At 40.0% G+C, this 16,579-nt stretch overlaps 1 protein-coding gene across 1 annotated transcript; it reads right to left on the reverse strand.

The window, feature by feature from the left end:
* Positions 1-11,146: 11,146 nt before the first annotated feature.
* Positions 11,147-12,144, reverse strand: LOC110329126 (cytochrome b5 domain-containing protein 1). The gene has a single exon (XM_021208694.2). It carries the CDS (start codon positions 12,111-12,113, stop codon positions 11,427-11,429), a length of 687 nt encoding a protein of 228 aa, XP_021064353.1. The 5' UTR covers positions 12,114-12,144; the 3' UTR covers positions 11,147-11,426.
* Positions 12,145-16,579: the final 4,435 nt, after the last annotated feature.

A 16,579-nucleotide genomic window follows, 5' to 3' on the forward strand; every position in this document is an offset into this window, starting at 1 on the left:
GACTTTTTAGGGTCACTTATGTATACCATCATATCATCTACAAATAATGATATTTTGACTTCTTCCTTACCAATTTGCATCCCCTTGATCTCCTTTGTTATCTAATTGCTCTGGCTAGGACTTCAAGTACTCTATTGAATAGGTAGGGAGAAAGTNGGCAGCCTTGCCTAGTCCCTGATTTTAGTGGGATTGCTTCAAGTTTCTCTCCATTTACTTTGATGTTGGCTACTGGTTTGCTGTATATAGCTTTTATTATGTTTAGGTATGGGCCTTGAATTCCTGATATTTCCAAGACTTTTATCATGAAGGGGTGTTGGATTTTGTCAAATGCTTATGCAGCATCTAAGGAGATGATCTTGTGGTTTTTGTCTTTGAGTTTGTTTATATAGTGGATTATGTTGATGGATTTCCCTATATTAAACCATCCTTGCATCACTGGGATGAAGCCTGCTTGATCATGATGGATGATCATTTTGATGTGTTATTGGATTCAGTTTACGAGGATTTTATTGACTATTTTGCATCGATATTCATAAGGGAAATTGGTCTGAAGTTCTCTTTCTTTGTTTTGTCTTTATGTGGTTTAGGTATCAGAGTAATTGTGGCTTCATTGAATGAATTGGTTAGAGTATCTTCTGTTTCTATTTTGTGAAATAGTTTGAGGAGAATTGGATTTAGATCTTCTTTGAAGGTCTGATAGAACTCTGCACTAAATCCATCTGGTCCTGGGGNTTTTTTTTTTTTTTTTTTGGAGACAATTAATGACTGCTTCTATTTCTTTAGGGGATATGGGGCTGTTTAGATTGTTGATCTGATCTGGATTTAACTTTGGTACCTGGTATCTGTCTAGAAAATTGTCCATTTCATCCAGGCTTTCCAGTTTGGTTGAGTATAGCCTTTTGTAGTAGGATCTGATGATACTTTGGATTTCCTCAGGTTCTGTTGTTATGTCTCCCTTTTCATTTCTGATTTTATTAATTTGGATACTGCCTCTGTGCCTTTTGGTTAGTCTGCCTAAGGGTTTATCTATCTTGTTGATTTTCTCAAAGAACCATCTCCTGGTTTTGTTGATTCTTTGTGTAGTTCTTTTTTGTTTCTATTTGGTTTGATTATTTCCTTAGGTCTACTCCTCTTGGGTATATTTGCTTCCTTTTGTTCTAGAGCATTCCGGTGTGCTGTCAAGCTGCTAGTGTTAGGTTATTTTTGAAGCCTATTATAGCAATGTGTTTTCCTCTTACCATTGCTTTCATTGTGTCCCATAAGTTTTGGTATGATGTTTCTTCATTTTCATTAAATTCTAAAAAGCCTTTAATTTCTTTCTTTATTTCTTCCTTGAGCAAGTTATCATTGAGGAGAACATTGTTCAGCTTCCATATATATTTTTGCTTGCCTTAGTCTGTGGTGATCTGATAAGGTGCAAGGGATTATTTCAATCTTCTTGTATCTGTTGAGGCCTGTTTTGTGACCAATTATATGGTAAATTTTGGAAAAGGTATCATGAGGTGCTGAGAAGAAGGTATATTCTTTTGCTTTAGGATGAAATGTTCTATAAATATCTATTAAATCCATTTGGTTCATAACTTCTGTTAATTTCACTCTGTCCCTGTTTCATTTCTGTTTCCACGATCTTTCCATTCCTAAGAGTGGGGTGTTAAAGTATCCCACTGTTCTTGTATGGGGTACGATGTGTACTTTGAGCTTTAATAAAGTTTCTTTTATGAATGTGGACGCCATTATATTTGGAGAATAGATGTTCAGGATTTAGAGTTCACCTTGGTAGATTTTTTCTTTGACCAGTATGAAGTGTACTTCCTTATCTTTTTTGATAACCTTTGGTTGAAAATTGACTTTATTCCATATTAGAATGGCTACTCCAGCTTTCTTTGGGGCAATTTGTTTGGAAAATTATTTTCCAGCCTTTTACTCTGAGGTAATTTCTGCCTTTGTCACTGAGGTGCATTTCCTGTATGCAGCAAATTGCTGGATTCTGTTTAAGTATCCAATCTGTTGTTCTATGTCTTTTGGGGGGAATTGAATCCATTGATGTTAAGGGATATTAAAGAAAAGTGATTGTTACTTCCTATTATTTTTGTTGTTAGAGGTGAAATTGTTTGTGTGGCTATCTTCTTTAGGGTTTGTTGAAAGATTATTTTCTTGCTTTTTCTAGGGCGTAGTTTCCCTCCTTGTGATTTCCATCTATTATCCTTTGTAAGGCTGGATCTATGGAAAGATATTGTGTAAATTTGGTATTGTCATGGAATATCTTGGTTTCTCCATCTATGATAATTGATAATTTTGCTGGGTATAGCAGCCTGTGCTGTTATTTGTGTTCTCTTAGGGTCTGTATGAGATCTGCCAAGTATTGTCTACCTTTCATATTCTCTGGTGAGAAGACTGGTGTTATTCTACTATGTCTACCTTAATATGTTACCTGACTGTTTTCCTTTACTACTTTTAATATTCTTTGTTTAGTGCATTTGATGTTTTTACTATTGTGTGATGAGAGGGATTTCTTTTTTGGTCTAGTGTATTTGGAGTTCTATACCTTTCTTGTATGTTCATGGATATCTTTCTTTAGGTTAAGGAAGTTTTCTTCTATAATTTTGTTGAAGATATTTACTGGCCTTCGAGTTGGGAATCTTCACTCTCTTCTATACCTATTTTCCTTTGGTTTCATCTTCTCATTGTGTCTTGGATTTCCAGGATGTTTTGGGTTTCCTGGATCTTGTTGCATTTTTGCATTTTCTTTGACTGTTGTGTTAATGTTTTCTATATCTTCTGCACCTGAGATTCTCTCATCTATCTCCAGTACTCTGTTGCTGATGCTTGCATCTATAACTCCTGATATCTTTCCTAAATTTCCTATCTCCAGGGTTCTCTCCTTTTGTGATATCTTTATTGTTTCTATTTACATTTTTAGATTTTGGATGGTTTTGTTCATTTCCTTTGCCTGTTTGATTGTGTTTTCTTGTATTCTTTAAGAGATTTATTTGTTTGTTTGTTTGTTTGTTTGTTTCCTCTTTAAAGGCTTCTACCTGTTTAGCCGAGTTCTCCGCTATTTCTTTAAGGAAGTTATTTATGTCCTTCTTAAAGTCCTCTATATCATCATCATGAGAAGTTATTTTAGTTCCAAATATTGCTTTTCTGGTGTGATGGTGTATCTAGGACTTGCTATGGTGGGAGAACTGGGTTCTGATATTGCCAAGTAGCCTTGGTTTCTGTTGCTTATGTTCTTATTCTTGCCTCCTGCCATCTGATTATTTCTAGCGCCACCTGCTCTCGCTATATTTGACTGGAGTCTGTCCTTCCTGGAATCCTGGTTGTGTCAGAACTCCTCAGAGTCCAGCTGTCTCTGTGATCCTGTTGTTCTGGGATCCTGTGTTCCTGAGAGTCTGTGTGTGTCAGAGTTCCTGGAAATCAAGATGCCTCTGTGACCCAGACATCCTGATGTGACCATGCTCCTAGGATCCTGGGATCCTCAGCATGGTATACTGCCTGGGAGTGGAGCTTGCTCTGGGTGTTGTTAGACTGGCTGCAGTGTTCATGCATGGTTTTATGTTGAGGTCCTTGATCCACTTGGACTTGAGCTTTGTGGAAGGTGACAAATATGGATCTATTTTCCTTTTTCTACATACAGACAGCCAGTTAGACCAACACCATTTATTGAAGATGTTTTCTTTTTTTTCATGTATATGTTCTGCTTCTTTGTCAAAGATCAAGTGTCCATGAGTTGAGTTAACTTTTACAATCCAGCTACTTTGCTGAAGTTGTTGATCAGCTGTAGGAGTTCTCTGCTAAAACTATGTATACTATTATATCATCTGCAAACAGTGATATATTGACGTCTTCCTTTCCAATTTGTATCCCTTTGATCTCATTTTATTGTCTAATTGCTTCTGGCTAGGACTTCGAGGACTATCTTGAATAAATAGGGAGAGAGTGGAACACATTTTCTTGTCCCTTATTTTAGTGGGATCACTTCACATTTTTCTCTATTTAATTTGATGTTGGCTATTGGTCTGATGTATATTGCTATTATTATGTTTAGTTATGGGTCTTGAGATCTTTCCAAAACTTTTAACATTAAGGTGTGTTGTATTTTATCAAAGGATTTTTCCGCATCTAATGAGATGATTTGTGGGTTTTTTCCCCTTTGAGTTTGTTTATATAGTGGATTACGTTAATGGATTTCTATATATTGAACCATCTTTACATCCCTGGGATAAAGCCTACTTGATTATGTTGAGTGACCATTTTGATGTGTTATTGGATTAGGTTTGCTAGAACTTTATTTAGTATTTTTGCATCGATTTTCATAAGTGAAATTGTTCTGAAGTTCTCTTTCTATGTTGGATCTTTGTGTGGTTTAGGTACTGGCAAAACTGGGTTTGTAGAATGAATTGAGCAGTGTGGAACAGTTTGAGAAGTGCTGGTATTAGGTCTTTTGAAGGTCTGAGAATTCTGAACTGAAATCTTCTGGCCCTGGGTTTTTTGTTTAGTTTTGAGTTTGTTTATTTGTTTGTTTGGTTTTTGGTTTTTGGTTTTTGATTGGGATATTTTTAATGTGTGCTTCTCTTTCCTTAGAGGTTGTGGGATGGTTTACATGGTTTAGCTGATCCTGATTTAAATTTGGTACCTGGTATCTGTCTAGAAAATCATCCATTTCATCTAGATTTTGCAGCTTTGTTGAATATAGGCTTTTGCAGTAGGATGTGATAAATTTTTGAATTTCCTCAGTTTCTGTTGTTATGTCTCCCTTTTCATTTTTGACTTTCTTAATTTGGATACTCTCTCTGTGCCATCTAGTTAGCTTGACTAGGTGTTTATCTATTGTGTTGATTTTTCTCAAAGTACTAGCTCCTAGCTTTGTAATAACAGGCAAAGCATATTAATACCAGGATCTTTCCCAAAATGTACTCCCTTTTGCCTCACCTAGAATAGCTCATCCATTGAGGTTTTACAGCCCATAGTAAAACCACCTCAGGAAAATCACCTGCTAGGGTTTAGGCTCTCCTAGCTGGCTTCTGACAGTTCTCATTTCACAGTCTCTTTTAACAAACATTTTCACACCCTTGAGCTTTGTTTTACATTGAGAATTTCATGATTGACACCATTTCCAAGTCAAATGCTTTTGTTATGACCAATCATGTTTTTAACAGCAGAGAAAGTATGCATTATTAGAGACAAATGTGGGTGTTGGACTTGTTTCAGTCAGGTGTGAGTTGTGTTGAAGACTCAATATTAAATAAACGAAGTCTCCCCCAATCTAATGCTATGTCAGTGAGGATATCTTAGCACATGGGTGGTTGTCTATGGCTAGCATTCAATTTTATGGACAAAGAATTATATATGATAGAAAGAACATCCACTCATACAAAAGAGTGTAGTGGCAGAGATGAAAAGGTTAATGACAAACTAATGGCTGGAGGTAGGGATGAGAAATCTTTAGCTATCTGAGAGAGATAATTTCTGTCATGAGGTTCCAAGACAGAAAGTACCAATTGACAACCTGAAGCAAGGACAAAAAAAAAAATCACCTACTGTAGAAGTGAAGTAGAGATTCTGAGGTTTCCAGAAAAAAGAATACCAATTATGGATTGGAGACTGCATACTAAAATAGGACTTTCCACAAGAGTAACAGGAACAACCAAATACAGAACGTAGAGGCGCTGAGGGTTCTGAGTACAAACTAACAACTATAGGTCCTGATGGCAGCTGTAGGAGTGAAAATAATGAGCTACAGATTGATGAGAAATTGAAATATATACAAGCTACAGAACTTCTTTTATTGTAAAATGACAAATTTTATTAGAACATAAATGAGCTACCATCAAAGGAATAAGAGGCACCATGGATGGGAGACTCCCAGATTATTCTAGATAAGGTATTTGGCAACTTCCTTAGGGAAATCCATCTATCCATATACCCATTTTTCCCTTTTGTTTCCTGCCCAGTCTTGGTCTCTTTCCCCTAGACAGTTATTTGGTAATAGTTGTTACATCTAGTCAGAGAGTGTCTGAGGGAGTCCCTGAAACACCGAATGGCCTTTCTTAAAGAGGATGTTCTCTATTCTCCTGATTTGCCTGACTTAATCTGATCCTGTTCAATGCGCTGACTAGTTGAAGACGATACTGGATCTAGAGCTCATAAAGACTTTAGATTGCCTTTCCCCTATGACCAGTGCCTAAACACTTGTAAACACAGAGTGAATAGTGATTTTAGAGAACAGAACTTAGGATGACATCAGAGATGTGGATTCACAGATGAGCTAATCCATAGTCCTGTTCAAGCAGGTTAAGGGCTAGTTTTCTTTCATCCTCAGATTTACTAATAATGGTCATCTTGCTTTGTTTACAGAGTTGTGTTTCCATGCTGGGGGAGGAAGCTTTCAAAAGAAGTCTTGAAGCTTTTGAAACAACAGCAGTCAGCAATACTTCCACCAAAGATGAGACAAGAACCCCTTGCAGATACCCAAAAATGTTCTATTGAACAGAGGTGAATGAGGAGGGATCTTGTGTGGGGTACAGTTTCATAGATTGTCTTATGTCTACAAGGCATGAAACAGAGAAGATGGCTACAACACTGCCTAGAGATCAAGTGAAGTGAAGGGCAATGAAGTAATCTTAGAACTGGGATTACTCTATCAAGAGAGAACACTATCCTAAACCTGAAGAGATAAGTGTTTCATTTGGAGTTCCTTGGGGTTCCAGAACACATCAAGCCACTTCCAGGTCCCAGGAACTGTGTTTGAGGGCAACTTTTTTTTGAAAATGTCCTTATGAAGGTTACAGTTCCAGGCCAGAGGTACCCCCCTCTGTGCCTGCCCCTTTCTACCAGAACCATAAAGCAATATCCACATGTGAGGGTCAACAAGAAAGAATCCATGGGGTCCCCAAAGTACACAAATAAGAGTGTCATAGAATCTTCAAATATCTCTGTAACCTCTAATTCCACTATAGAACACACAGATAGGAAGGGCCAAGTTTTGGTCTTGAGTGTTATAATTGCTTTTATGGAGTCTCAGACTCTGAGGTCTTGAGGACTTGCACAAGTCAGAGAAGCCTTTCACATGCAGCACAAGATCTTCCGCCACAAGAGCAATCTGCAGGCTCATGAGGGGATTCACACATGAGACAACCCCGATACCTGCTCCCTTTATAACAGTAGCTTCTGCCAATCATTCTATACCACTATCACCAAGGATTTACCACAAGTCAGACAGACATGTGTTTCTTCTGCACCAGGTGGTAGGAGGGCTTCACTATAAATGTCCCATCTACCCAGGAAAAAGTGTGTCACTTCTACATAACACCTAGGCAGTGAGGGTGTTTTAAGTAACTTCTGGATTGCTTTTGTCCCCATTTGTTGTCTCATCTCAGTGACATGTGAAGGTCAAGCATATGAGCAGTTTTCCATTTGTTCATTAAAATTTTTCTAATAAAAATATTGGCTATTATCTCCTTTGACATTAATAAATATTGATTGATGTTTCTTTGTTTCTCCTCCATGTTATGTTTCTTGTGTTTCTGAGTGTCCCATGTGTTAGCAGGTTTCTCTCTGTAGGGCTGGTGGACTTTAACATTGAAGTGACTTGAGACAGAGTTTCTCTTACTCAGGTATTCCAGGTAAAGTGGCCCTGAAGCTCATACGCATCCTCTTTTCTTTATTCTTTACACCTTTTAGGAATCAAATACGACAGCAATCTGCTACTGGATCTTAATTTCCAAAATTTTATTTCTTGTGCTTTGACTAAGTATATTATATATGTACCACATGTTACAAAAAAAAAACATTGACTCCCAGAAGGGGCACTAGACACCTGGATCTGGAATGATAGCAGTTGTGGGCTGCCATATAGGTGCTGGGAAATTAACTCTGGTAGTCTGATCAAACAGAGGTTCTGAACCCCCAGCCCTCTCTCCAGCTGTTCAACTGAATTGTCCTTTACAGTCAAGTTCACATCATCTGAATTTTAAATCTCGCACTCTTATCCACTGAAATACTTTCCCATCTCATCTGTTTTTAAATATTCAAGAATGTACCGCATGGAAGAGGACAGTGAGTTCCAACTTGGAAGAAACTTGGAAAGGCTTTTCCCTACTTACTCTATTGTGTGGGAAGTGGTTTTTATCGGTTTACCTTATGTGTCCCAGAAGTAGAAACTTCTAGTTCTTTGGAAAGTAAGTTATGCCAAATAATGTTTTGCTGAGGCACACAGGTGAAAGGATGTCTTCCTAAAGCAAATACATGAAAGGCTATTTTCCTAAAGCAGACACAGATGAAAAGATGTTTGGATATGGCAGACATGTGAAAGGACTCTTGATGAAAGGATATAAATATGACCCTATAGACAGTGGACAATGAGCACTGGTTCATGGTTTGATTTGCTCTGCCTTGCTATTCTTTGCTAATGACACACATGTATTGGTCACCTCATTTAGCATTGTTGCGCTCAACTTGTGGTGATGATGCCTACTCATGAGGTTCCTAAAGCAGCTTGCCACTTCTGTGGCCTTGCCTCATACCAGTTGGAGAGCCTGACAATTTCATCAGGATTGAACTACTGCTGCCTGGTGTCTGCTTGCTGAAGGACTGGACTGTCGCTGCTGGTGTGTGCCTGGTGTGTGCCTGCCTAGAGGACTGGTCTGAAGCTGATGACTCATGTTATGAGTTTGTTATGGGGCTGAACTGCTGCCAAAGAAGATCAAGCTGTCCCCTAAAGAACTATTGGTAAGCAGGTTCACCTCCCCAATATCTTTTTTTTTTTTTTTTTTTGAGTTCATTCAGTCGTATTTATTGAGCAGCAGCTATGTGCTCAGCAATGAGAATACAGAAATGAATGAGGTTTTTGCCCTCATGAGCTTACAATCTAGCAGTCAGCCAGCCATTTTCACCCAGTTACACAGTTTGGGGTTTTTTGTTTGTTTTGGTTTTGGTTTTTCGAGACAGGGTTTCTTTGCGTAGCCCTGGGTATCCTGGAACTCACTCTGTAGACCAGGCTGGCCTCAAACTCAGAAATCCGCCTGCCTCTCCCTCCCAAGTGCTGGGATTAAAGGCGTGTGCCACCACCGCCTGGCTCTGTCTACACAGTTTTAAAGTGATAATAAGAACATAGAGAAAATGCATACTGCTGAAGTGGAGCCAAAAAAGACAAAGAAAAAAACTGAATAGTTAGGATTCTCAAGGTGCAAAATAGAAGGGTGTGGTGCGCTGAGAACAGCTTCTGTGTTAACTGAGGCAGGAAAAGACCTCATGACTTGCAGGACAAGGACTGTGAGGGGGCGAGGAAGGCAGGGCCTGGCTTGTGCTTATTGAATTTAGGGCTTTATTTCAAAAGCATGAGAAACCTACTGAAGACAAGAGGCAGAAAGTAAGATATTTAGGTTTGTGAAGGCAGAGGTAGAAAATGGGCATCAGGAGTTTCCCAGTACTCTGAGACAAAGATGGTTGGTTACTCTGTTAGACAAAAGGACAGATTCCAAAGGTTCTTAGAGATGGAGTTGATGAGTGCTTGGGTGTTCAGGGAAAGGAGTGTGTGTCTAACGAGAAGTTGTGAACTGGCGCGTGACCTCTGAGTCCTGGGCAGCCAGGGCTACATAATGAGACACACGCCCACCCCAGCCCAGGAAAATAATCTACAAGTGGGATGTCCTGGGAAAGAGACAAGCTTGCGCAAATGAGCACACCCCAGAACATTCCCTCAGGATGTCATGGCAGGAATGGCTTTGGCTCTCTCAAATAGTTTAAATAAGATCATTTCCGAGTTTACTAAATATCACGATTGATGGACCCAAACAATGTATGGACTCTCAGGTTGCATGGGACTACATGAACGGCTTCAGCATCAGCAGATTGAGAAATCACTCACATCAGGAGTTTGAGCCCCACCTCAGCTCATGCTTCCTACAGTTCCCTTCTCAGAAGACAGTGTATCCCACCCAATGGTTCATGGAGGTCTGGGCACTGTCCCCTTCGTCCCAGGCCACCCCTGGGAAGATGCAAGTTTCTTGATTCTTATTTGCCTGTGGCTGCTGCAGGGCTGTTCACTGACAGTTACTATGTTNTTACCAGTTACTATGTTACTATGCTGTTGTTTTGGTTTTGTTTGTTTTGAGACAGGTTTTCTCTAAGTAGCCCTGGCTGTCCTGGCACTTGTTTTGTAGACCAGGCTAGCCTGGAAATCATGAGATCCACCTGTCTCTGCTCCCTGGTGCNGGGATTAAAGCCACCACGCCTGGCACAATTTGTCAGTCTTAACTCCCCTCCTCTGTTAGGGATAAAGGGAACCAGATGCAGTCAGTCACCATGAGAGCTGCCTGCCTCTCCCTCTTTCTGACCCCCAACAAACCTCTTTTAGGGTCACCATTTGACAAATCCAACAGTCTTCCTGCTGTCTGTTAGTGGCTCACTGGAAAAAGAAGGTACCCCCTTGTGGGTCCCTCACTACAATGTCTTGACCTACAGGCTTTTCCTATCTATCTTCCTGCACCTGAACAGTCGGAAATCTTATGATATCAACAAGGAAGTAGCCACAGCTGCCAGAGCTTGGCTGAGACCTAGCCCTGCCTGCCTTTGTCTCTAGAGTACTCTCTTAACTCCCTCCGAACACAGTCAATATTGAGTACACAGTAGGCTCACATTTCCCCATCAGGCAACAAGCCTAGGGCAAGCTCACATTCCAAATACACGGTTTGAGCGCAGCCATCGGAAATGAGCACTAGGCAAAGCTACTGAGGATGCTCCTTTCCACCGAAAAACGCCTGCCTTTCAGAGTTGGGCAGGCTNGTGCACTGTGGCTCTACCGTAACTAATAAATGTGCACTTGTGCTACAGAACCTTGGGAAATTCCTAAGGAATTACCTGTGAAATGGCATTAATGTATTCACCTTATAGGATAGCTGAGTTGAACATTGTAAAACTCCAGCAAAATTTCAATCCTAAATTAACTGCATTTACTTGTCCTGGGGCACCAACTACTAAACACCGTTAGAAAGGAAGTCAGCCAACCACCTATGATTGGTAATGCTAATTTCCAAATCCTGTCTTTGTAAATCTCACCTTCCTACAAACATCTCATTCTCATCTTTGCCAAAAAAAGTTCTTCCATCCCTTCATCCCTGTGTGTCTTCCTCTTATTCCTAAAAAGCTTGCCCGAGCCTTGCTTCCTCCTCACACTCCTGAGAAACTCCAGCTCTCTTACATCGATTCTTTCTATTAGGCCCCTCTAAATACTCTTTGAGCAAACCACCCATGGACAAAGGAGCCAGGGATAAGGCCCTTGCATGTCAGAAAGGNCAAGAACCACGGGCTGATTCCCAGAAGGGAGCAGAGGCGTAGGCCAGGCCCCACAGACCCACACCTCTTTCCCTCGAGGCATAGAAAGAGGCAAACTCCAACATCTCGAGTCTACATGCACATCTCCTTTCCTAGAGCTCTGTGAGGTCATCATTGAAGTAGAGCAGTACCGCNGGTGTGTGGAGTTTACCATCCATGTTAAGATAGTCAAACTCTTCTTCCTCATCCCGGATCCCGTTTTCCTCCAGGGTTTGATCCATGTTCAAATTCTTCCCATCATATTTCCATGTGTAGCTGGCAGCATGTGCATTATAGGGGAGATAGCGATGTAGGATTTCCCACATTGACTCCAGAGCCCCCACCTGCAGTGTGTGCTCCTGCGTTGTAAGAGTGTTAATAATACGGATGTTCCGGGTCCGAGCAGACAGTNGTCCCACCTGGTAATTTGCCGCCTTCCACCAGGGGACTCCGAAATCATTGGCCCAGTCCGAACGGGGCAGAGGCGGCGGGATATGCACGAAGCGGCCCCGCGGGGTATGGTATCTCATGCAACCAGTCAGTGGATCTATATGCTTGCGAATGTCTCTAGTCTTTGGATCAAACCAGTGACTAATGTCCTGGCCTGCAACCTCCAGGATGGGTTTCAACAGTAGATCCCCTTTGAATTCCTGGACAAGCGGTGTTAGATTGTAAACAAATCCCAGGTAAGACACCCATAGGTCGTCGGGCTGGTTGTGTTCCGCTACTTCTGACGGCGTGAAATACCGACGCTGAAAATTATCAAAGTCTGGCCCGGCTACCAGGCCCCGGCGCGGCATGGCTCCTGGTCTACAAGAGGCACAGGCTCCCTCGGCTACCTCCTCGCTCCTCCGCAATCTTAAAACTATCAGGTCCAAGGACTACCTGGAGTGCGTTTGTCGCTGACATGGAAACCATTGTCCTTTTCCGGCCACCGTCCACGGGAGTTAGTTAGGCGTCAGCAGGGTGGGGCTTGGGCTGCGCGCGTCCACCGGAAGCATTCCGGATTCCGGCAGCGAGCCTACTGTGGTTGAATTCATTCTTAGAGGAAATGAAGACAGTCCGTTTCATGGCAGGGTGTAGGCTAGATGAGTTAGGGGTAACAGAAAGTATCGACGAGGAGACTAGAGTAGAGGGTTTTTAAATCACCCCCCAATATCTTAATAACTTTTCTCTTCCAATACCTCTGATGGGTGGCAGGCTAGAGGAGAGATTGAGCCCTTATTAAAACCTTATTAAAAGTAGGTTGCAAAAAAGTTATTCCTACATGTCCCTCAGATAGAATTCGGATCTTCAAAACAGGGCACAATGGGTTTTATGCTCCAAACCATTTTCCTGACCTGTTTCAGACTTTAGCAATGTACTCCAAGTACTAGAAAGTAAATAGGAGGTGGTAATGTCTGATAGTAGAAGCTTTACAATGAAATATTTTCTACAAAGAGGAACAGAAAAGGCAAATGCTTTTCAATAATTTTTCCCACAATGACAGTAAGAAGAGAAGGAAGCTAACTTGTATATTCAGGTAAATAGGTTAGAGAAAAAGTATACATACAGATGAAAGTAATGGGTTTAGGCTGGTCAGTGAATTCACTGTAAGTTCACTTCTAGTAAACTATTAAATAGACATGGAGGAGGTGTCCATGTAGGAAGCCTTATAGAATGATAGGGATATATTTTTATGTCTGAGTGATCACACTATTTTGAATAAATGCAGTGTGCAATTCTGACTGCCATCAGAAGTTTTCCTCTTCTTGACTGTCACCACATTTTGCTGTTTTGCATATTGGTATAAAGGCTTCTTGGCAAACAAGTGATTGGTTGTTGTTGTTGTTCCCTTTGAAAATAGTTTGCAGTGTTTTGTTTTTGATCGCAGGTTATGAATATTTTTCCTGATGTATGTATGCTGTCATTGCTATTAGATTTGTTGTTTGTACTTACTTAATAATTCACCAGTGGCAACAAAGTTTTGAATGTCAATGGCATCTCCAACACTGCCTAGGCTATTGCTTAGCATTGAACCTTTGTGTCCTTTATGGCTCTTTTAAGGAACACACTGAGCACTCCAAGGATTCATAGAAGTTTCCTTCCAGTGCTTTGTAATTGTTTCTTGAATTTATTCATGAGTGAAATTTGTTCTTAGCTTTACTCGAAGATAATATTAAGGCAACATGACTTGGGAGTAATTTTCAATCCTTGAGGCAGTTGGAAAAGCAGAAACACAGGTGTTGTGAAAATAACAATTGGTTGTAAAAGTTACTTTTATTTGCCTGTTAAATTGTCATCTCTGAAGCTTATTGCTTCCTTCCACTAACCTAGGCCTAGTTCTGGAAACTACTAGTTTCCTTACAATCTAATCTATCTTAGAATGTTTGCAGCCTCTGAGACTTACAGTCAAATAAGTTCCCTCTTTATAGTTCTTTCTAAGCTTTGGCTGGTTTAAGTCAGCTCCTTTGGCTTAAACTACTCTCCAAGTTGAATAATTCAATCTGCTTTGTCCCTCTCTCTTGGCTCTTTCTGAAATGTATAGGGAGGTTTCTTCTTGCTAGGTAGATTTTCCCCCACTCTTTTTATCCTGTGCAGATATGACTCATTATAAAAGCAGAGCTTCTTCGTGATTGTTCTCACTTTAAAGGACATACTATCTTTCTTTTCTCTCGCCAATAAAGTTCATTAAAACATCCTATGCTTTAAATCTTAAGTAGAGAGCCAGACATTATAGAATTCTTAAATTTTTCTTAATCTAATTAAATAATCACAAGTCTATTTAAAGTAAATCTTACTTACTGTGTATATAAAATGTATTTTATGTCAATAAGGAATAGACAAATAGGTCTTTTTTTTTTAATTCTCTAGAAGTATCTACCTGAAGTGCTCTTTTTCTTAGCCCATAACACTTTATTGAGCTTATTAGAGCCTTTGTGTCATATTCTTCCTACGGTGTTTGTATTTACTATGTTGTTGACCATTTTTACTTCAAGGAAATTATCATGACTGTCTAATATTTTTCTAGTGTGCACGTGTTTAGAAATTTTATAACAGGCTTTATTATATTCAGTTGTATTATTATCTTTCTTTTCTAAAACTTGCTACACCTAAAGTCTCATTATAAATATAAAATCAGCTGCCAAGCTAAATAACATTCACATTTGTGTTCCTATGATGCAACAAGAAATTCTTATGTAAATTATGATTTGAGAACTTCTGTTCTGACATCCACCAAACACTTAGAGGTTAATAGTAGATTATTAGAATATATCCAACTAAGATCTATGATTGGAAAATAATTTCACCTAAAAAACATTGTAATCTAAGTCCTTCCCTTTTTTTCTTCATTTTCTTCTTTTTTTATTCTTTAATCTTTTTTATAGTTCAGACTTTATTCCCTATCCTGGTCTGCCCTCTGATTGTTCTTCATCCCATACTTCCTCCCCCTGCTGCCCTTTCCATGTACAAGAGGATGTCCCGAGACCCACACCCCCACTCCACCAGATGTCCCCACTCTCTGGAGCCTCAAGTCTCTTGAGGGTTATGTACATCTTCTCTCACTGAGTCCTTACTAGGCAGTCCTCTGCTGTATATGTGTTGGGGGACCTCATATAAGCTGGTGTATGCTGCCTAGTTGGTATCTCAGTTTCTGAGAGATCTCAGGGGTTCACATTAGTTAAGACTGCTGGTCTTCCAATAGGGTCACCCTCCTCCTCAACTTCTTCCAGGTTTTCCCAAATTCCACCACAGGGGTCCCTGGTTTCTGTCTATTGATTGGGTGTAAGTATCTGCATCTGACTCTTTTATCTGCTTGTTGGGCCTTTGAGAAGGCAGTCATGCTAAGTTCCTGTTTGTAAGCACACCATAGCTTCAGTAATAGTGTCAGGTTTGGGGCCTCCCCCTGAACTGGATTTCAGTTTGGGCCTGTCACTGGACCTCCTTTCCCTTAGGCTCTCCTCCTTTTTTGTCCCTTCAGTTCTTTCAGTCAGGAACAATTCTGGATCAGAGGTTTTGACTGTGGGATCGCAACCCCACCCCTCCACTTGATGCCCTGCAGGTGCTCAAAAGGTTTCAGCCAACAGGAAGAAGACATTTGTGTGGTTTAAGCATTTTGAATTTGTCAGGATCCTGAGTTATTGCTGATGGAACTCAAAAGGAGGAAGCTATCCAGTGACAAGATAGATAGCTTTTTTATATTGTCTTTAAGGTGTATGAATATTTTGTGCATACAAGTGTATCTGCAACACAAGCCTGAGTAGTGGCCATCGATTCCCAAAGTAGGTTTGAGATCACCTAGGATGACTTATCTACCAAGTTGGTTCTGGAAATTCAACTGAGTGCTCCACAGAAACAAGAGTTGTTCTTCTCTTCTATCCCTCTAGCCCCAGGGTAAATTTTTTGGAGAAAATATATTTTTGTGGACAAAAATCATAAAGAAAAATATATATTGCTTCATGTTTTAGGAGCAACCATGAGAAAATAGAATTATATTAATTTTCAAAAGATGTATTAAAAATCAACGTTAAATTCTGCCTGCATGAAACAAATGAAATTAGATCAAAGAGCAGCCCTCCGATACTTCTACAGGAACATTGCTACTATTATAGTCATTTAAAATCTTCTGAAGTTTTATGGAGAAAGGCAAATCCCAATGTGTAGTGATGCTTCATAGAAGTTGCTTCTTTGAAAAGCATTCCTATGTGCATTGGAATTCAATTAAAGCAAAACTCACAGCAACCTTCTTCAGGATAGTTCATGCTAAAAGCATTTCACGATTCTATACCCAATGTGTATAAATTGTTCTATACACATACAGTGGAATTCTCTACAACATGAAAGTCAAACAAGGGGAAGGATAGACAGAAGAAAGAGGGCCAAGGAAATTAAACAAACAAAGAATGAAACAAAAACAACAAAAAGGAAAATTAAACAAAAACTAAATAAAAAAAAAATCAAAGTACCATGAGAAGCACCAATAGAAGGAGAACCCTGAGAAGAATCAAGAGCCCAACAGCAGGTAGACAAAGTTCATGAATTGTATAGCAAAGAGATCCTGGGGGAAGGGAAGCAAAGATTAGGGGGCTGGGGCAAGAAGTCCCAACAGGAACCAGAATTCTGTAAGATGTACTTTCAATTCTGTGAGATTACAGAAGTTAGCATCCTCTCTGATATGTTAATAGGCCCCTCAGCCACTTATCCTGTGTGTCTTTGAGACAAAACACTCTTGATATGTTGAAACTCTCTGAGAGACTGGGTGATAGCAAAATGCTTTCCAGGCCAA

The sequence above is a fragment of the Mus pahari genome, chromosome 11, assembly GCF_900095145.1.
Source record: "Mus pahari chromosome 11, PAHARI_EIJ_v1.1, whole genome shotgun sequence".
Taxonomy (NCBI): Eukaryota; Metazoa; Chordata; class Mammalia; order Rodentia; family Muridae; genus Mus; species Mus pahari.